We start from the raw sequence: 22,263 nt of genomic DNA on the forward strand, positions 1-22,263 counted from the left end.
AAATAGACAAAATATTAATAAGGTGAAGGTAATAGGGGATGAATATTGCTATAATAATATCTAGAGTCTTTTTCTAAAATAATACATTCAAATGATGGACTTCATACTATTTTTGATTAAATACTTATAAAAGAAATATACAGTAGATAGCTAGACAGAGGAAATTAATCTGGAGAAATATTGCTAAAGCTGAAAGTCTGACTTTTAGTGATGTTTGCTCATTGTTTGTGTTGCCAAGAGAGTGTTTTCAGGAAGCTGAAGTCTGTAATCAGACAGTGGGGGCTGTGGTTTGGGTCAGCCAGCCCGTGAGGCTTTTCTTGTGTGGCTAAGACTGTTCCTAGCTATACAAAGGCCTGGTTAGACATCCTGCCCTGCGGTTCACGTAATGATACATATTGTCGAAGAGGAACTAAAGCAGAGCGAGCAGCGTCCGTGAAAACTCAACAAAAGACCATAGCTCGGGTTTCATAAGAATCTAAGCTCAATAATAACTGCTTGTTGAAGTGTTGATGTACAAGAGACCAAGTCTTAAGAAACTGTCACCATTCATATCTGTAAAGTTCTGCATACGTCACTATTTTTCTAATATCATTTCTTGTTAATTATCTCAATCTTCTAGAAGGGTTGGCGCCGCGGTTTGTTGCCCTGAAAAGCTTGTGAGGTGTGAACATGTCCCAAACACCTCCACTCATCTAACCACTGATGTTGGGTTACATTTGGTAATGGTTATCATAGCAACGGTTGTCAAGCACGGGCCACAGAGTGCTGTAGGACTGGCAGACGCAGGATTTGAAAATGTTGTTTCAGTTCCTTAAAGACTTGGGTGTTACTCGTTTTCAAAGCTCGGAGAACCTTCCCGGCCTTAGACGCTGCACCAGTGCTCTTTACTTCCTGTAAACATGCAGGGCGATATTCACAAGACCTCACTGGGGCACGAGTTATTTTGTTAGCGTGCTTTGAATGTACGGTTGCCGCGGCAACAGGAAGTGACCCTTCAAGCGCAATATCCCTTGAGCACATTCTTGGGGGGGAAGCCCACAGCGAATGGGATGTCCTAGTATTTGTCTACAGTGATTTACAGACGTGGCTTTAAAAAGAGTATGGTGAAAGAAGATCAAGTCATTCAGTTCCTTGGGGCCGCTGAGAACTGATCCAGTTTTGGTATCTTTGTTTCTCTGATCTTGTTTGAGAAGAATCTGTCTCTTTGAGTTGTCATGGTTTTGCATTCTACTTGTTTAAACTCTCTCTCTCTCTCGGTGTGTTCCTTCCGTGCCTTAAAACAGTTTGTTGTCCTGCCAGAGCAATTAAAGTAAGAGCTGCCGAATCTCTTGGTCCAAACTAAGCATCCATCTCCTTATACACGCAGCCATTGTCCTGGATGGAAAGAATTCCTTCAGGGCTAATATAAACTGTGGATTTCTGAGTGATGATCTTCTGGCTACTGTGCACTCATTGTGTCTTGAAGCAGATTCCTGAGTCTTACACAGACAGCTTTAGGAAACTTCTTTTGCAAGTAGGGGGGGGGGGGTTATCTTAACAGGAGACGAGAGATTTTACTGATGTGGTGACTTTGCAGGACTCTTTAGTTTTTGTCTTCTCTGTTTTAAGGTACTTGAACTGAATGTGGGAGGGGCGTTCCCTCTGTTAAAAGATGTAAAAACCAGAAGTTGCTCCGCTTGTAGAAGAAAAAAAAAACAGTACACCAGCAAGCCCTGCCCCCTTCCACAGGAAGGGCTGACCGTCCAAGGGGAACCCCACCCCAGGGGGGATATAACTCGTGCCCTGGCATCATTCTCTAGCTTTTGTTCTGCTTTCTAAATTACACGGTTTAAAATCGCCATGCCAACAGCAGCTAGATCTCCAGGCTCAGGAGAAACTCCCTGATTGACAAGTGCCTGCTCACATCAAGCAGCGTTCAGAAGCACACAGAGCCTTCTGAATGATTGAACTGGGACTATAATGCAGATTTCCTGCTTAAAAATGAGTATAAATCCTTCTGAAAGTGGATAGGAAATTTTATGATAATAGTGCGGGGCATGAGGGCTAATAAAAGATCCTTGTGAGGCTGTTAGTGGGGTAATTTCATCATCTGGTTTAATTTGGCCATTGTATCAAGTCTGAATGATCTCGTTCCCCAGTGTGTGGTTTTTGTGCTGCTCCCAGTGCTGTTCAGCTCAGACGTCTGTATATCAGAGCAGCAGGTTATTTTAGTAGATCTGGCCTGTGGAAGGTGTGACCAGTCCCTGGGGTGTTAGAAGGAATTGGGTCAATGGGGCAGCTCAAGGGTCAGGGCCTGTGTAACAGAAACCAGCAGGAGGGCTGAGGGGATTGGCCCAGTTCATACAATAAATTGGTACAAATGTAAGTACTTTTGGATAAAACTAGAAATTATCATAAAGGTTTAAGCCGCCTAGAGATATGAATTGTCCTCATGCACTATTGTCAGAAGTGTTGCCATCTTGAAGCCTCATCTCACTAGATCCCAGAAGCTAAGCCATGCTGTGCCTGGTCAGTACTGGGAAATGCATCTGCATGGCACTTTTCCCTCTAGATTAAAATATGCATCTTTAAATATCCCAGTACAGCGACCAGGGACACTGCGCTGTTGGAGGTGCTATCTTTGTGACTGCATGTTAAACCAAGGTCCTCACAACCTGGTCATTAAAGACCGCAGGGCTCTGTTCATACGAGTACGAGTACAGTTTAGCCTGGTGTCACACTCTGGGCTTGCACAAGTGTGGCTTAACGTCAAGCTCCCTTTCGGCTGGTGTAGGAATTTCCCAGTTCTCCATCACCTGCTGTGTAGTAGGGCCACTGGCCCAGACTGGCTGCTGCACGCCATCTAGTTGGGTGGTGAACTTTGGTGAAGGATGAAGTCGTTTTCCTTTCCTTTATATAAAGCGCCTTGGGATCAAAGTACAATTACGTGCTATTACATATGATATGGCTGTTGTAGTCATTATTCTTGATAGGGTTTTGAGAGGAGCAATAACACAGGTTGTGAATATGAAAATCCATAAATGTTTTTCCACCCTGAATTCGCTGAAACTCTCGCCGGTTCACTACAGGATTTGGGTCAACGGGAAGAATTTCTCTTTGTTTTTTTAACTTTGCAACTCTAGTGACAGTATGGAGTGAGTTTGTCTCCATACAGGGAAAAACAGTGGCAGGATTTCCAGCTTCCAGTGTAATTAAGCATCCAAAAAAAAGCCCATGAATAAAACAGACTGATGCATGTTAACTGGCTCATGTATTTTTAATGCAGACCTTGGGTAATCATTGAGTACACTTCTCACATTCTCTGAATGACATGAAGTCAATGCTTGTATGCAGGACATATTACATTTTCTACCTTTTAATGGTTACATAACGGGGCACAATTCATTTGTCTGGGGTCATTAATCAATGATGCAGACTTTGTTAAATGTGTTGGACCGTTGTAAATTAACAGCAAAGTCCTGTGAACGCTGTAGGTAATTGAAGGAGAAGGGGGTTTATATCTGAACCTCCAGCAAGATCCAGAGGAATTGCATTATAATCAGGCTGGTGCTGCAGTTTGTGAGAGATCCACTTATTTTCAGTTATGAATCACATAGCTATGTGGGATTGGGAATTTACTGAGACAGCCTGGACTGGTGATGTTATTGAGGGTTTCTTGGAAGCGTGCCTCCGAGTAGATGTTTTTTAATGGTGGAATTGCAAAGCCCAGTGACCTGACCTGACCCGTGGCTCCTGTGTTTCAGATGGGAGGAGGAGCTGTCCAGAAGAGAGCAGATGGAAGCCATGGTGGAGACTCTGCAGGAGGTGAGAACCAGCCATTGTAATAGCAATTTTCACAGTGCCTTCACCCAGGCTGGCCACAACTGGTCCTCTAGGGCTTGAGGTTGTGTTTTCTGTTCACCAGATGTGAATGTCTACCAGCTGTGGTTTGTGATCCTCCTGGGTCCTTACTAAGCAGGCAAACCATGCACACTTTCTAGGTGATTAGGTTTCATGATTTCAAGAAAACCTGCCTGATTCCCGCTCTCTAGGACCAGATCAGGTCTCATGGATTCCATTAAACAAAGCAAGACAAAGTATGGCAAATATCCTATTCAGCTAAACAAAACCCAACTGCACCATTTCCATGTGGGAGTTTTGCAAATTTACATGCCAGGAGATGGGACTGTTAGTGTAGTATTAATATCGGCAAGAATAGTCCCACTCCGCATTTCACACAGTTTTGCCAGTCCAGCACACATAGCCCGAGGGACACAGCAGCTCCCACAGTGATACATGTAACTGTTCCTCATCAGCACGTTGCACGCAGCAGCTTGAGTAGTTTGTGCTGATGTTGCCACAGATCAATAGAAAACAAACATCTGTGTTTGAGGGTGGCTGTTTCAGCAAAACTGTTGCAATGAATTTTGTCCCCGAGGAGGTCAAATGAAAAACTGACACCCTCTTTCCTGTCCTGTATGTTACACATACTGTTGTTCTGTAATTCAGATATTAAAAGGCTGGGATTTTAAATTCTATTAGCTGCTGGTTAGTGTGGTTGAGCAGGGCTGGCTCAGTGCTGACTTTCTTTTCCCCAGAATGCTCAGGAATCGGAGATTGTTCAGGATGAGCTCAACGAGAAAGTCGAGAGGCTGAAGGCGGAGCTGGTGGTCTTCAAAAGCCTGATGACTGATGTGAGTATTGTCTCCTGTGTTGGTCACATATCACCAAGAGCGTGAAAACACCCTTTCACTGGACAGCTCTCCAGGCGTTCATATCTCTTTTTTTTTTTTTGTCGCATGCCACATTAATATCTTAATCTCACAGGCTGTAAAACCGCCCTGTTTTTTTGACTTGGCAGCTATTGTGCAGAGAAATTTCTTTTTCTTTTATAAAAATTAGACAAATCCTGCTGTTGAGTCTAGACGGACATAAATCTGTCTCGCTGCATCTGTCTGGGCCTGTGCCTGTTCCATTCACATCGAATGCCTGCCCTGTAAGTAAACTGTTACATGTATGTGGGAAGTTGTTTCTCTTCCCTTATATGGCTTTGTAAGCAGCCTGGAAAACTTTGTTTAAAACAAACAGCCTAACCGTTTTGAAGCGCATTCAATGAATGCTTCGTGAGTGAGGGCAAAGAGGAAAGGCATCTGGAAAAAAACAGAAACGGTTGATCTCGGGTCATGCTGAAATCCCTTGTGCTCTTTTTTTCTTTGCTTTTTTTTTTAACTTGGCACTCATCTTTATCCAGTAATAAACAACAGCTGGTTTGCCTTCCCACATTTGTGTTTCGCACAGTGTATCTGGAACAGCTAGAAAGCGATTCCCTAATGAAATTGTAGGGAGCAACTTGGGCTTCTTCTGAACAGTCTTGGCAGGTTCGTTTTTGCTGATTCATGTCACTTCCCACATCTGATAGTCATTGTTACTCAGTTCCTGGGCCATGCTACCAGATGTGGCTCTTAAGGAGCTACTGGAGTTTCTGTAATGCCTCTTGGGCCTGTACACACAGTCCCTGGCACGCTGTTGCATTGAGAATTTGACCCCTGATCTCACAGACTGTCTGTGAACCAGGAAACCCCCCACACACACACTCCTCTGCCAAAACTGCACATTGGCTCTTGTGTGGAATGTCTTCTACTTTTTCCACTATGAACATTTTTTGGGGATCTTTCCTCGCACTTTCTCTGTTTTGTCATTACCAAAGACAAATGCCAGGAGTCTGCATTTCAAACTGGTGAAGACAGTTCAGCGGGACTGGGACCTAAAAGATGCCGACCACATAAAAAAAATTAACTGGCATAGAATGACATCAGGCTATATCATTATGTTGAGCTTAACTCACAGTGAAATATCCTCATAAAAGAGGATGTTTCGGTTCCCTTAGGGTGAAGGGATGTTCTTTCTGACATCCTGGGCAGATTCTTCAGCGATGTGAGGACATTGTAAAATGCTTTAAGAAGGAAGCATGTATTAGAAAAAAGGTTGAACCAGCAGTGACTAAGTTCACCACCCTTTGCATCTGATGGATGTCTAAACAGTTGTTCTAAATTCCTGACCTGCACAGTAATGCTTCCATTCTTATATGGACAGTTCAGTTCTGAGTGTATCTGTTCCACACTAGGATTCCCTCCCGGCCTATATTGCAGGAGATGTTTTCATTTTCGTTTAAAGCTATACAGTACTGCAGTACAGCACAGGCCCACATTCATACTGTTGTATGCCGTTTTCAAAATATCCCAGCAGAAGAGAATGATCTTTAAGACAAGCTCATAAAACACAGAAGCTGAATAATTTTGTTTTTATTGGACTTGATTTTCGTCCTCAGTTGAAAGCCAAGATTGCAAACATGAATGAAGCTGAGAGTGACAATTAAATTCGTTGGGAATAATTGAGGTGCTGCAGGTCAATGGTAGCCCAAGTGAACACAGGGAGAGCATACACACTCCATGCGGATAGCAGCCCAGGTCTGGAATTGTGTGGCAGCAACGCTAACCACTGTATCAGTGTGTTGCCCCCAGGGCTTGAGTCTCCTTATTCTGTAAAATCGGCTCCCTGCTGCTCAATCCTCATGAGTCCAGGCAGAAGCCACTGGGATTGGGTTCATTTGTCTTGTAATCAAGACATGACCAACATCCCCTGAGCTGCATTTGCCATTCCAGTAAAATTGCGCTGGTGCGTGAGATTTCAGAACTGCTTCTCGTCTCGTTCTCTTCCTATGAGGGGAGTCTAACACTGCCGTGAAGTGAAGTAGAATAAGGCTGTGGTGAAAAGGGACAGCCAAAAGTTGGAGTCTCTGCAGTGCTTGGTCAAAAAGATAGACGGGCTGTGCCGGATAGTTGATTCCCTCTGCTGACTGTCGTTTCCCTTTCCTTTTCCTTCTTCAGCAAATGTCGGACCTGGACACCAAGATCCAGGAGAAGGCCATGAAAGTAGACATGGACATCTGCCGCCGGATCGACATCACCGCCAAGCTGTGTGACGTGGCACAGCAGCGGAACTCCGAGGACATGTCCAAAATGTTCCAGGTTAGCCAAACCAGACCGCCGATGGAGAAGCAGCGGGTAGGCTCCCTTCTATCAGCTCGTCCGCTGCCGTGGACCTTACTAAGCATAATACATTCCGGTCATTACCCCAGTGCAGTGGTGAAAGAAATTGTAGTAAAAGCAGGGTAAACTTTAACTTTAATACTTCAAAGCATGACACAGAATGTGGTAAAATCTTGGCGAGCCAGGTTGATTGCATAAGCATTGCAACACCGTGCCAAACTGTGCTGCTACGTAAGAGCTCTCTATAATGCAAAGGGCTTGTGCGCCAGAGGATACAGAAATCAGACTTCAGCCAGTACAAGTTTTTGATATTACATCTGTATGCCTACCGGCAGGGACTAGAAGACGCAAGTGCAGTACAGCGCACTTTAATTCTGCGTGATCATTTACTGTGCGCGGGATGTTTTCTGATGCACGCCCTTAGTGGAAAAAAATGTCATTTTTATGAGGGTGACAATCTATTCAGTAATCCTCCCTCTGTTCGACCTAAGCATTACATGTCCCTTAATATTGCCTGTTTTTTCGAGCTGTACGTTTTAGCTGATCTGCAGAATATTTTCTGTACTTGACAAGAAAGCTGGCTGGTGGCCAGTTCATTTCAGCTCCCAAACCCAGCTCCTCCTCCTCTCTGGATGGTGGCTGTTCAGAGCAATAACCACTGCCACCTCCTTCATTCCCCCTTCACGCAAACTACTGCGTTATACAGCACTGCACAGGATGTCCACCCAGCACTGAAGGGTTTGGCCTAGCCTGGCCTGTACTGGGCTGGTCAGTGTTTTATATAGCATCTTTAAAAGTAGCTTCTCAAGGCGCATTGCAGGAAAGAAAATGGTTAAAACAAAAAAACAGTTAACAAAGATAGGAACATTAGCACCATTAAACACAGGGGAATGTTAATGCAGTAGAGGAAGCAAGGAGCAGACACATATACCAATCTGAGCATGGATTTGAACGTGCTCTGGATAGATGACTCTCTGATATCCTTGGGGGTATGAGTTGTATATGTTAGTAGCACTCAGGCACTGCAGGTCCTGAGATCTATGTGGGAGAAGTGTTTAAAATGTTTTAAAATGTCAGGGAACATGGTCACCCAAAGTGATCATTAAAGGTGCTCCCATGGAGCTCAGGCAGGAGCCCTATCATGTCGATGGCAGAGGTCTGCACACAGACTGTGGCGTCAGCCAGCGCTTAGCAGAATTCCTTGAGCAGCAGTGCACAGCTAGCCTGGTAGCAGGTAGAGGTGGGTGGGTCAGAGTGAGCCAACAGATCTTACATGTGCTGTGTCACAGCAAGCCCTGTGAGCTTGTAGTGTCACTGAAGAGCCACATCGCTTCTCCCATGGGTGCTTCGGTGTCTGTCATGGGCGCTTTGGCCCAGAGGGACAGGCAGATGGCACGACAGGTGCCCATCTCTTAGGGCTCATCTGCAGCCTTCATGTCTTGACACCTTCTGGAGAAAGAAGAAACAAGATTATTGGTTTTTAAGCATTAAAAAATGGAAAAATGAGTCTGTTCTACAAAATGCCCAAGAAATAAAAAGCTGGTGCTGGATTAACATTGTAAACATTTTAAAAGTTTTCATGATTGAAATTTCGGTTGATTTTATTAATGTGCTTTTATAGGAGGTATCTGATGTATGACTGCTCACATGACTACTGACAACTGCTGATTGTCATTCATTTGAGGTGGTTTTTGACGCCAGTTGGCCTTGGGCAGCAGGGCCAGCTTTGGAAGTCACTCTGGACATTTGTGATGTAACACATGGCTGTTCCCTTTTGGGAGGATGTGGCTCAGCCTGTCGGTTTAAAGTGATTTTATCAAACAGTGGTTATCTGAGTTTCTGGTGCTGTTCAGTTCAAATAGGAAGCAAAAGACTTGAAACAGCTAGATGTTCTTCCTTCTTGTGTGGCTCCAAATGTTGCAAGCTGTAAATAGCAAATCAGCTACTGTTAGACTAACGGTAAAGAAGTTTGATTGTGCATTGTGGAATTCTAAAGCCCACAGCAAGCCAAGCTGAAAATTTAAAAATGTAAACGTACATTATTACGGTACAGTTCTGACCCCAGGGCGCAATCTGGCACTGGTTTATTGCTGCAGTTCTGGTCTGCAACGGGCCCAGTCTATATCATACTGGCCTGGTGAAGTAGGAGTCGGTGCTGAGTTGTCATCTCGGCTTTGCTGAAGGTGAACGCGGTGTGCAAGAAGAAGGAGCGCAAACCGATGTCGGACGAGGAGAGCTCGGAGATGGACGCTGACCCCAGCTGTAATTCTGAGGATGATGTGGCTGGATCGCTGAACATCACAGATGAGATGAAACGCATGCTTAACCAGCTGTGAGTCCCCTGTCTTGTAGTCCTTTTACATCTTCATAGTTAAATGAAACATTGGAGGAGCTAGTCGTACTGTTTGAGCTGCTTTGATTGGCCATTTATAAGGCCTGAATTCATTTTGCTGGAGTAAAGTAGATGGAGTTGGTCAGGGCTATGTGTAGTATGTGATGCTATTTAACAATGTCTTTAAAATTCACACTCTTGTGAAATGTGAAAATCAAATGAACAGTTAATTCAGTTATCATCAGTACAGTCTGATGAAAGTCATTCAGTTTTCCTCCAGGACCAGGCATGGAAACCACTAGTGTCAGTCCGTGCTTGGCTTATGGGTTAATCTTACAGTGCCACCTACTGGCAAGCTAGGGAATGGAGCATAACAGATGAGTCCTAATAAGAATTGTTTATCAAGAAATGATTTAAATGGTCATTATCTTCATCTTTTTGTTTGTCACATTTTCTGAAGAGTGTGAATTTCAAAGACCGTTAAATAGACCCCTGACTTGGATTTTCAGCAGCCCTTTTCACTTCAGTCACATGTCATTGTTGAGGCCTGTTTCTCCCTGTGCCTGGTGGGCCTGATGCACACAGAGCCCTCCAGCAGGTTCCCTGGGTCGCTTGTCCGGCGTCTGTTAATGCTAAAACTGAAGCACAATGACACAGCGCTTCAGTCTAAAAAACTGGCTCGCTTTCAAGCCCTCTGTGTGTATCTTGCGCTCATTTAACATCCAGGCCTCACTGTGAATTTTCAGCTGCAGTTTTGCAGGGCTGAACCAGTCCCTCAGTACCAGCTCGCTGTCATTTCCACTTCTCTTGTTTCTCCTCTTCTCTGTGTGCGGACGCCCCTTGAATGTGGTGGCTGTTTTGTCTTCCCCTTCCCCCCTCTCTCTCTCTCTTTCTTTCTGGCCCTCTCTCTTTCCCTCCGTCTCCCTCTCTCTCTCTCTCTCTCACATGCAGAACTTGCTCAGACTCTTCATTTGTTGCCAGGCGGGAGACGTTCGACTTCGACGACGACTGCGACAGCCTGACCTGGGAGGAGAACGAGGAGACGCTGCTGCTGTGGGAGGACTTCACCAACTACAACACGCCAGCCGCCATCGCGGCGGCCGCGGGTGGCGCCGAGGCCCAGGGAGAGGGGCAGGATCCCGTGAGTTCCCTCCGTCTCTGTCCTGCTCTTTGGGCCAAGGTGGCTGCCTTTGTCCGCCTTTGTACCTGGCAGGAAGTACAGCAAAACGTCTCCACCACTCAGCTGACAATAAAGCGCCACAATGGGATGGCGTTTTAAAATCGGCACCGGTGGAAACAGGTTACCTGCGGTTTCCCTGGTGCTGCCTCAGGACCTGCTGGCTTGCTGTCCTGCACTGTAGTTAAATTAACTGCATCCGGAGTGCTCACTGGGCTGGTAAACGCTGGGCTTGACGTTTCCTCGACCTGGAGGAGAACAGCGTTTCCTCGCTAGTGTCGTAATTTAGTGCGTCGTAATTCAGCCCTCCACTCCCACACTCGGGGACCCCTCCCTGCTTTAGAGCGTGAGGGGGAGCTCGGCCTTCTCCTGTCTCGCTCTGTTCCTCGTCATCTAGGAGTGTTACTGCTACAGCACTGTAACACAGAGAGAGGAAAGGCTTACACAGGCCTAAGACATTTTTTACAGAATTACTCTAGCTTGTAACATACCTGTATAGTATGAACACCACCTATGTAATCGTCTGTAAATGCATCTCTTTAGAAGGACTGGAAAATTAAACATTTTAAAATGTTTGTTTTTAGCATCGTGTTCTCCAACCCCCGTCTGAATTGTGTCACATCGGCCCGGTTTGTCTCCTAGGGCGCTAACACAAGAATGCGTGACGTATGGACGTTGAGTACAAGACCTTGACATTTCCCTGTTCTTGCCCCGTCTCCTTGTAGAACTCGCAGGATGAGAGCCTGGGGAGTCTGATTGATGAAACGGAGACCCTGTTCAAGACACGAGAGCAGGAATACCAAGAGACGATAGGCCAGATTGAGGTGAGGAAGCGATTCCTGCACAAAGGCGGGTGTATTCAGACAGAGGCCACTCCGCCAATTGTGTGACTTTCCAGAGTAGTTTTGGGCACCTGAACTAATTTTGTTTTCCAAAGTGCAAGTGAGTTTCCGTTTTGGATTTTTCCTTTGTAGTTTTTGCTGACATTTAACTTCTTTCATCTATTAAAAGGGTCAGATGGATTATTCACGTTTTGTATGTGCGTCGCTTGTAATTGAAAGAAGAGATATTATTGGGAGGGGGACAATATTTTTGCAAGGCACCAGGTGGACTAGAGTAGCCAACTGAACATGAAGAAGTATATATTATGGAGTCTGTTATATTAGAAAAGCAAAGATGAACTGGGTTTGCAATGGATATCATTTCTTTAAAAACATCATATAATTAGATAATTGCTCAAATTCCTGTATTAAACCGATAATAAGTTAACATCAAAATCTTACTCTGTGCTAATCCTTATCATGAGAATACGGTAGCAGTGAGTCTTTATCTAAGACTACGATCAATTCCTAACCCTAAAAGGCAGGGTCAAATGTCAAAATCCAAAATGGAAAAAGACCCCTGCATTTCCACTGCTCTTGTGCAGCCACTGAGCCACACAGCACTCTGTCCACTTGGAGAGCTAACTGTCTGTACGTCTTCACCTCCCTATAGTAGGGATGGGCCACTCTGGTGTGTCTGGTTTAATTCCATATGAAACCTTAACGACTTAATTGGACTAATTAAGTAGATAGTACGTTGAGATTTTTAGAGGTGTTTCCAGGGTCTTAGTTAATTGCAATTTTCACATTGTCACATTGTGACTTCCATGTTCGGGTGGGTTGATACAAGTAATACATTTCTAATGGCTTACAGTGTGTCTAATTGAACAAGGAACACATCACTAATAAAGGTCAATGCACCTCTGCAGCCAGGGCTTTGCCAGTGGAACAGTGCTGGGAGGCCGCAGGGTTAGGCTCTTCCTCGGCCCCCTCTCTGCTCTAACCCCCCCTTTCCCCTCTCTCCTCTCTCCCCTCGCCCCCAGCTGGAGCTGGCCAACGCCAAGAGCGACATGAACCGCCACCTGCACGAGTACATGGAGATGTGCAGCATGAAGAGGGGGCTGGATGTGCAGATGGAGACCTGCAGGAGACTCATCAAGAGGTCGGGGGGCAGGTGAGGAGAGCGTGCGCCGAGGGGCCGCCACCTTCCGCTCCCCCACAAGGGGGCGCTGTCCTGGCAGATCACCCGATCTGTCGCAGGAGTTTGTTCCAGTCGGTGCTAATCGTTTTTGTCCTTTTGTCTCCGGCCTCCGTAGAAACTCGCCCTCCTTCAGCTCGGTGGCGAGCAGCGACTCAGGGAACACGGACGAAATCCAGGACGAGCTGGAGAGAGACGCGGAGGGAGACGGCGCCAGCAGCTGATGAACGCTCCTGTGCTGCTCCGCGTTCGGGGACCCAGAGGGGACAAGACATATTGGGGTGGGGGGGGGGGAGGGGAAGAAATTTGGAAATGAGACACAAACGCTGTACTCCCGCCTCGACACGACACTGGGAGACCCTGAGTTTGTCCCCGAGGTCTTAAAACGACAGCAATGACAAAGACAACTCCCACATTTGAGGATTGGTGCTTAACATTTTTATTCTCATAGAAATCGGTGAATTCTTCTGCTTCAAGAGTTTAAGACAAAGATGTAGTGTTACTGCTGTGCTGTTTTCTTAAGCGCTGCGAGTCCAGGCTTCTGTTCTGCTCTTCACAGGCTTGAGGAGGGCAGTTAGGCCCGAGAATCAGGGAGCTTCCCTGTCGAAGGCAGGAAAGGACAATGTCAAATAGCAAAGGCTTTGACTTTGAATTAGAGAATGCCTTTATAGATACATAGAACTTCTTGCATTTCCAAGGCCAAGATCATTTTTTAAAAATAGATTAATTTTAATACAGACGTGCTATAAATGAAACATACCGATCTCTTTCTACAGTGCCCTGGCTGAATAAAATGAGTCCCTGTGTCCAGGGCGCCTGTTTGGGCTGCTGGTACAAAGGTAATTCAGCTTGCGTGTTAAATATTTCACACAAGTCTGGAAGAGGGAGTGATCATGTTCTACAATATACCCAGAGAGCACGCTGAGCCAGGGAGAGAGAAATAGGTGATAAAGACACAACCCACGTGTTATCCCTTCTTAATAACTGGAGAATGGATAAGAATGTAATGGGGACCTGTTTTTATCCTTCAATATGTATACAAGTATCTATGTATGTCATATGGTCTTCATTTTATTCAGGCAGTGCATTATGCATTGAAATTTGCTGAAAATATTAAATACACAAACAAGATGGTCCAATTTATATGCTTATCTTCAGATTCATGCAAAGCAGATGAATCATTCCTTCACCATGAAGCCAGCTCATCAGGGGGATTTAGAGCAGTTGTTCTTACTGCTGTTATTGTCTGTACTGCAGAGCATTGGAAATAACAGCTGATAGGTGATAATGCTGAGCCTGTTGTGGAGCAGACAGGGCCCAGCAGTGCTTAAGGAATTTTGCACAGCTCTTGCTGAATAACACTGTGTTAAAGTACTATGCAATAAGCGAGCCTTATTTCTGGGAAAATCTTTATTACAAAAGAAATTTTGGTTTTGCCTTCGTTTTGCTAGGAAGACTTGTGCATCAGTGAATCGAGATGCTTAAATGTGATTCACAAATGCAGAAGGAATGGGAGGCTTTCAGATTTTTGCCTAAACCTTCCTTTCAATTAAAAAAAGAAAAATTAAATAAGGAACAGTGTCCTACGTTTTCCACTGTGGAGCAGGAGTGCTAGCTACCGCCTGAGCATGGACCAGTATGCACTTTATTCTTCGGTGTAAAGTTCTCACGATATGTTTTCATAGAATAAAACATTAAAAAGCCAAAAGATTGTACTGATAGGAAGTTATAGAGCCATGTGGTTATTGTTACATATACTGAGAGGCATTAAAATGCAATACATGCTATTGTTTCCAGTACTTATTTGTTGCACATTTAAAACCTCTTAGAATATGTAAGTGGACTGCCTTATTCTAGTAATTCTCTGCACTCACATTTAAAGTGGTTAACATCCTTCTGTTCACTCCAGATTCTTTTTTTAATACAGAATATTACTACATCCAGAGTCTTAAACAACTGGCCAACAAGTACAGATTTCTATGTAAATTGGCAACAGCGCTGAACAATTCCATGAAATGAATCTACAGGTTTATTGTAAGGGATTTATTGTTGGATGAGTGCAGTTTACAGCAATATTTCTTGCTTTTTTAAAACTGAATGTATTCTTGATAAAATAAAACGTTTCTACACACAAGCCTAAGAAAAAGATTTGCTTAAAATCTATAACAGAATACTTTTGAAGTCCGTATCCAGGCCAAGGTATTTTAATCTCGCCACACTTACAAAATATGCACTTGCTTAATGGTGTGTGCCATTACGTTAATCTGATCTGAACTAATTCTGTTTAATTCCAAGCCAGTGAAAGCAAGTCAGTACAATTGGCCTTTTCTCCCTTCTAACCTGGATTTACAGTGACTCAGCACTGTACTGTGATCATGCCCAGATGCCATGTCAGTCCAACAACAAGTTTTGTTGGAAATTGTGCCAAAATTGAAACTAAGTAACATGGTGTTATTATGATTGAATTTTACATAAATTGCATTTGCAATAGAAGGTTTTGCATTGAACCACAGGGCTAGATTTTAGCTGTAAATTCCTCTAATCCTTCACTTTCAGTGATAAGCTGTGGTAGGGATCTGATCATTTTCCTAATTAACGATACATTGCAGTGGAGTTTTTTCAGTCATCATGAAGTCATCTTTAAACAGCCATCTGTGAGTTTAAAAAACTTATGTGGCAGACTAAGAAGCTCACTCAAAGGCAAATCTACAGATCTCTGTTTTTAAGCCCATCTTCCTGCCAAGTCTGCTACCTAATATTGCTCTGGTTCTAGTAGACCCTGTCTTCATCCAAGCTCCTCAGATGGACACTGTTCCTTATACATTGTCTGTTTTCTATTAGAATTTCAATTAAACTCCTAAAGCCATTTCTTGTATATAATGTTCTGTTGGCTTTTGATCATACCTTAGTGGCCTTTTGTTCCAATGTTTTCCAGTCGTAAGTTAATATCATCCATGTTCGTGTTTTGTGTCTCCATTCGCCTTTGTATTCCAATGCTATCAAGCAGGTGAAATATAATAATGTAGCGAAATAGAAGAGAGAGGTGAAGGGGCTGGGTAGGGGCTTTAAGCAGTGCTTTAAGCAGTGAACATGTTCCTGTTCAGAATGCAGAGCAAGATCTAGTCAACAGCAAACATCCTGCATTTGATAAATATGAAAAACAAAATAATGAGGGCTGCATTTTTCTTTGCAGCATGCTTCCAGTAGAAGGCTAATGCCATTTGTTTGTATAAGTTTATATGTGGAAGGCTCCGTTGTGACATATTGTATGAGCTTAGCCTTCGCTAAGTAAATAAGGGTTGTGGGCAGAGAGGCAGTGTAGCATGATATCGTTTCTGCCTCATCTGCCTGTTGATGTAACAAGTAAGTCTTGTTACAGTGAGTAATCAGTAATCAAACTGTACTCGTGCTGTGGGAACGTTAAGGGATTTAAAGAAAATCACCTCTTTGGCATATGGGAGCTGGTCACTCGTCTCACCTGCCAATTTTATTGCTGGATGGTTTTAAATGTCTCCGATCAAGTGTCATATTGACACTTTATCAATTTGTTTTTAGACTTTAAATTGTATCGGTCATTACTGTTCACTGAGATTTTATTTTAAAAAAGCTTAGAAACAAGTTGGGGGATTTTTTTATGCTGTTCTAAGGGGGGAAGGGGGCAGATCCATGTAGAAAATAATGGCTCAGGTTTAGCAGTCTGAACACTGAAGCAGAAACTGTTCTTCGTGTGGCGGAATGAAAAAAACCTTGCACACAGTCTGTGGAGACCTTCGCTTGCCGGATTGCTTTGAAGAGTGTTTAACTAGACGCAGTGCTGATTAGTACAAAAAAAAAACTGGAAACCGACAAAATATCCTTCGTGTGTCCTCCAAAAAGCTTCAGCAGAAAGAGTTTAGAAGATCTTGCGGTCTCATTACTCCATTGGGTCAGTCTGTTCTCTGGGGAGACAGAACAGTGGGCAGAGAGACAGAGCAGATCTTTTAGTGCTCTATTGTACTGTAATTTTTATATATTTTTATAATAATGATCATTATTATCCGTCTTTGGGCAGGGGTGCTGATGGGGAAACTGCTAACATTGTGAAACAGCATTTTCCTTCAGAGGGTCATAGGAGGTATGTGAGATGGCCGCTCTCTGTTAATATTTTTTCAACTACTGTTGACAACGGGGGCGGTTTAAGAGTCTGTTAGGCATGTCGTAAGAATCAGGCCCGTGCCTGCATGAATCTCATGTCTTTATCCTCTCATTTGACACTGGCTAGGGGCTCCGTTTGCAGTAGGTTCTCTAGCTTTTGTGCTAAATCCGAGTGAGCAGGCTTCAAACTGAGCCGTCTCAAAGAAGCTGTGCGTTCATGTGAATTATTGTTGGCTTTTTTAAGATAAAGTGTTCTTCTGGAGGACCGTGGGATGGGGGAGGGACAGCTTGCTAACTATTACCCACTGAACGTTTAAAGCAATGTGCTGAAAGTTAGTTTATGGGATTTTGTGACTGGATTCAGCTTCTCGGCCTGGTTAACTGGTGCAGAAAGTGCTGTATGTATAAGGTGTGGGGTATATGGTAAGATGAATTTACGGTAGTAAATTCCCTTTGTAGTAATCCATGTATAGTAACTCACATGGAGTCAACTGAACCTTTCTGAGAGGCTGCTGTACCTGTTTTTCTGGGTCTGTGAGTTCAGATATAGGATGTTTAAGACGGCACACAAAGACTGTCTTAGGTTGATGCTTTTTTGCTGTTTAATGGCTTTCAGAGCAACTCCAACTCTGTACACTCAAGCACTGTAAATGCTGCTCTTGGCTTATTCAAGTGGTCCAGATGACCTAAGAGAAAGGCGTTTGTAAATTGGAGCTGGCTGCTTGAGCTTCTTCCCCGAAGGAGCTTATGCTACTGAATCTCTGCAGCCATTTTAATTTACCACGTCCTGCCACTAGAGGGCGGTGAGGTGCCAGTTTGTAAATTACGCAGTGGTTGGGAGTAGACCCGCTGCCGGGTTCTCCATTTGATCTGCGCAGATGCTGAATCGCTTTTTATCAGCAGTGTGACAAAATATCCTGTGAATGAGCCACAGGAAGAGCAAAGGAAAACTCAAGCTGCACCAATAAAGAAAACAACTTTTCCTCCAGCAGACAAGCAGAAAACCTTTTGTTCCATTGCATTTAGTGCACATGAGTGATTCAGTATTTACACTATTTCCCAAATCTGTTCCTGAACCCCGAGTGATTCTAATTGGAAAAGCAGATTAGAAACTGGAATTTCCACAACTTCTTCAGGCTCAGGCAAAACCCAAGTCTTTCTCTTTGTATATCTTTGTGAAGAAGATGAAATTCCAGCCATGCTGTTGGAGCAGTGTTCATACCAGCAGAGCTACATTGAGTAAAATCACAATCCAATCCAGTTTTTTACACGTGTGTTTGTTAGAGAACTGAAGAGCATTAGGTTATTTAGAGTTTTTTTTTAATACTGAAAGAAACCAAAAGCTTTAATTACAAATACTTCAATATCTGTCTTCATTATTGTACTAACGTTTCTTTTAAGTTTACAAATCTTTCACAATTAAAGAAGTCTGTCCTTCCATTTAGCTTGTTTTACAAATCAGTGTGGATAACCAATTTTAGACTAAAAAGTAGAAACACCATCCACTTTTTAGGGTGGAGGAAGGCAGCGATGAATTTTGTTATCCCAATTCCAGACTGTCCTTTCTTGACCAGTTTCAGATGCTTGAGCTGCCTGTGATTGTTTTTTTTGTTTTGTTTTCTTGTTCTTTGAAAAGAATTTGCCAAACAATGAACGAAACAGTATGTGCTTAATGTTGCCTTTGGGAATCAGAACCTTCATTTCTGTCCAAGGTGTGTGAAACCTGTGTCTGATTGTCACTTTAATGTGGGAAGACGTTCAGGGAATGTGGCTAGAAAGCTTCAATACCTCTTATTATGCAGTGTATTGAATGTACTATGTCAAGGGACATCTTCACCAGTATCTTCATTTAAGCAGTCAAATCTTAACAGGCATCATAAAAGTAAGTAGTAAAAGTCAAAAGTGTTCAGAAAGGGAACCCATACAGAAATGTATCTATTCTTTGCAATGAATTATTATGGACATCATAACTGTGGTTGTCACTTTATGCGGACTCCGCACTCATTTAATATGATGCGTCTTTTTCAGTATATTTGAGACTAATTTAGACATTTTTGCCAAACATCTCACAAAACGGAATTTCTCACCCTCGACGAAGGTGGTGGTGATGGTGGTTTAGGGTGGTTTCAGTGTCCTGTAGTGAAGTTTGGAATATATAAACACCTGCCACACAGGACCCTATTTTAAGTCTGTGTTACATTGAGTTTTCCTTTGTGTATGAAATGTATGACGCTCTGCACTGAGCTGTTCTGTGTGTATTGCCGGGAGATTTGTTGTCTGGAAAGGGCTCGCACAGGTTTCACAGCTGATTCCCAGCTTGACTGAGGGATGTGTGGTGTTGTGATTGTAAAGTGTTCAGACCATAATGTGATTCTTATTTTACTCCAAAACTCTTCCCCTCCACTTTTTCACCTGGAGCCGTGTTGTCATTGTCCCTTTTCCCCAGGCGTGTCTAGCTGTCCTCCTGCTCTCCTGTCTGTGCCCAGACAGCACTCCGTAGACTGAGCAGGACAGCCCTGGTGATTCTGATTGGCAGAGTGGAATGTGTAGGGAAGGGCTGGGGACAAGGGGTACATTCAAATACCTATGGTACTTCTGTTTCAAAAGCTTGATTCTTTACTGGGAGAGGGTACAGGTGCAGCTCTCAAACGTGATGTTTTCTCTTCCTAATCTGGCATTGCCGACTCTCTGACTTCCACCAGCCCCCTTCAAAATGATAGTCCGTCGGGAGAGGTAGTCACACTGGCTCTTGCTTCCTGTTCACTTGCATTTCTGGGCGTCACGACAGGACGGACCGGATGGGGGGGTCTCTGCGATCGCCCATGTGGTTTTGGGGGGTTTTTGTCAGCTCCCCTGCCCCGTTGCCCGTGTGTCTTGCCCGGTAGGCACTCGGATGTCTAGCGGACTGAGGAGTTACAAAGCCCAGGCGGTCCTGGCCAGCACAAGTCCCCTGACACAAAGGCGCGTTCCTCTTACACGTTAGCACGCCAGCAAGAGAGCATCGGAGCCGGTCTGTGCTGAAGTCTTGTGGACATTAATCTGATCTGATTGCTCCAACCAGCTGCCTTACTCTTCTCCAGTCTTCCTGGTCCGCTGTGCTGTTCCCCATCCCAGTCTCCTTTGTACGGTTCCAAATGAAACTGCTATTTAAAACCCTGTTTACTGTATTGTTGTATATAGTTTAACAATTCTTATTTTTCTTTTGATCCTTGTTGTATACAGTCTATAAATATATATCTAAAATATATATACTGTATATGAGCTTCCTTTTGTAAAGAAAACTGAATCAAAACAAACAAAAATAAACTATTGCACTTAGTTTGGGAATCGCCGTTGTTTCCAAATAACGGTTGTAATGGTGTCTGGGGGAAAAGAAAATAAAATTATGATTAAGGGGTAAAACGAGGTCCGTGTGTTTTGTGTTTTACGCTTCATCTCGATCTCAAAGATGTGGTAATCCTTTTGCTTTCTTGTAGGAAAAGGTTTCTTTTCCTTTTTTTCTCTCATCAGGCACAGCTCCCAGCGAAGGGTGTCACAGAGTCCTGTCACAATTAAATCTGTAACCAAATGTAAAGGAATTGCTGGTGTTTACTGTGAAGCTATGCTTCTTGAGAAGCATCTGCATCAGGCCCTGCTTGAGGCACTACATCTCATGGCTAGTCATTTTAATGTTGCAGGACACTATAACTAAAACTTTAACAGAATTATAAAATTTATTAGGGCACGTTTGTTTCCATATTGGTGATTTAACACATTTAGGAATCAAAGCCCATATTGATTACTTCAATGCACCACATTTGTAATTCAATTGGGCATTTAGAAAGTTCACAGTAAATGGTACTGAACCATCCAGAAAATGAATATATTACATTTAAATGTGATCTATAAGTATTTGATATATGCAAGGTCTTTCCCTGCAATTACTCATGTTTCCAGAAACATAGTAAACAACAAATGTTTCTCCCCCTTTTTTTACTTTAGGAGTAAAAAGTGATTAGTGTATAGGAGGCACTGGAGGTGATTGACTGGTGTCTCTGTGGAAGAGCTGGGGTTCTCTCAACCAGTAGCCAGTTTAGGCCTGCTCATTCATGCATGCATGGACAGCAGTCTGCATTATGTTTAATGTGAAAACTTCATTAATATTCCTTAAGTACAAAGCTAAGGAATATCAGAGATAAAACATGACATTACCCCTACCATGCTTCAGAATGTGCTAAGATGTACAATTATAAACAACTTCAATCTTATATCTTAAGCCCCACTGTACCTTGGAAAACCTGATTAGTGGATTGGGTTGAAACCTTTACTGTCAGACACTTAATCATGTTTTGCAAATTCCCTTTTATTTTTTATCTTTCATGACCTTTACTTCATTCCTTACATATATCTTTGAGCCAGGAGGGTTCTGGAGCAATGTTTTATGAACATGCAAGAATATGGATCAATCTTAAGCCAAGTCTTGGAAAGGTTCAAGTGTGAAGAAAGGAAGGAGCTGAAGATGTTCCAGAGAATATCCTCTCATCTGTGAAGCCTGGATCTGCATGGCTCCCTGTTGAACTGACTCTTGTATGTATAGATGATTTAACTGAATATTATATCCTTTCTTGCTTCTGCATATTATGCAGAAGTAGAATGGATTCTGAAATTGACAGCAATATTTTGTCTGCTTATATAGAAGAAAATGGTTTTAACTTAATTGGGCTGTGCTTTACAATGACCTAAAACGGAGACATGCAACCAAGGAGTTCGTCGGGAGAAAAGGAAAATGGAAACTCCTAGACTGGTCAAGTCACTCTTTTGATTTAAATCAAATGGAACATGCGTTTTACATGTTTACACCACTAGAAAAGACTTCAAGACAAGAACAAGTTGTCAAAGGGGCTATGGTAATTTCAAATGATTTTACAAAGCTTGGGGAGTCCAGCAGGTCATAGGTTTCATGCAGTTATTGCCTCAATGGAATGTACAACCAAGTGTTTTGCACTCTGAAATTTACTTAAGTGAATATGTCACAAGACTTATGGTCAAATGAAATCTCGGGGTTGAACACGATGTTATGTTTTTGTACTAATGTGACGAAAGACGTTATCTTAGTAGGTAGCTGTGTCAGCATGTGTAGTCTGCAAAGAAACAGGTGAAGGTTTATTCCATACTGCAAGGAAAAGAAAAACGTTTCAGCTGTGGAGTCTTCTTCAGCTCTGAAGAACACTTGAAGAAGGCTCCACAGCCGAAACATTTTTTCTTTCCCTCTCAGCACCGGATGAACCTTTTCTTGTTCCTAACATGATGAACATGATACTAATATGATATTTTAGTGAAAATCAGGTGGGTTGTCAAGGAGATCATGATGGACATTATACTGTAGCAATCCCAAACCAGCATCATGTCCAGTGATCAAATGGTTGTTAACATAAAATAATGTTCTTATTGGTAAAATTCACACCATTTTTTACAACTGAATATTCAACTGTATTGTAATGTTATAACAACTTTTAGGTTCAATCAAGGGTAATTTAATCAATGTGTTTTACAGAATATGCATGCCCTTTTTTTCATTTCATATGCATGTAGAC

The 22,263-nt window shown here is 43.2% G+C and overlaps 1 protein-coding gene across 2 annotated transcripts in view; it reads left to right on the forward strand.

Moving 5' to 3' along the window:
- Nucleotides 1-20,092, forward strand: part of LOC148642063 (intermediate filament family orphan 2-like) — a 47,740-nt gene extending 27,648 nt beyond the window's left edge. The window contains exons 2-9 of one of the 2 annotated variants that reach the window (XM_088616896.1): nt 3,744-3,804; nt 4,578-4,673; nt 6,867-7,007; nt 9,212-9,360; nt 10,312-10,501; nt 11,263-11,361; nt 12,402-12,532; nt 12,675-20,092. In XM_088616896.1, the coding sequence (XP_088473022.1) occupies nt 3,744-3,804; nt 4,578-4,673; nt 6,867-7,007; nt 9,212-9,360; nt 10,312-10,501; nt 11,263-11,361; nt 12,402-12,532; nt 12,675-12,780 (973 nt within the window). In that variant the 3' untranslated portion in view covers nt 12,781-20,092. The remainder of the gene's footprint in view (nt 1-3,743; nt 3,805-4,577; nt 4,674-6,866; nt 7,008-9,211; nt 9,361-10,311; nt 10,502-11,262; nt 11,362-12,401; nt 12,533-12,674) is intronic. The other variant, XM_088616897.1, reaches the window with a different exon arrangement.
- The last annotated feature ends 2,171 nt before the right edge of the window (nt 20,093-22,263 follow it).

This window comes from Lepisosteus platostomus, chromosome 23 (genome assembly GCF_059453375.1).
Source record: "Lepisosteus platostomus isolate fLepPlt1 chromosome 23, fLepPlt1.hap1, whole genome shotgun sequence".
Taxonomy (NCBI): Eukaryota; Metazoa; Chordata; class Actinopteri; order Semionotiformes; family Lepisosteidae; genus Lepisosteus; species Lepisosteus platostomus.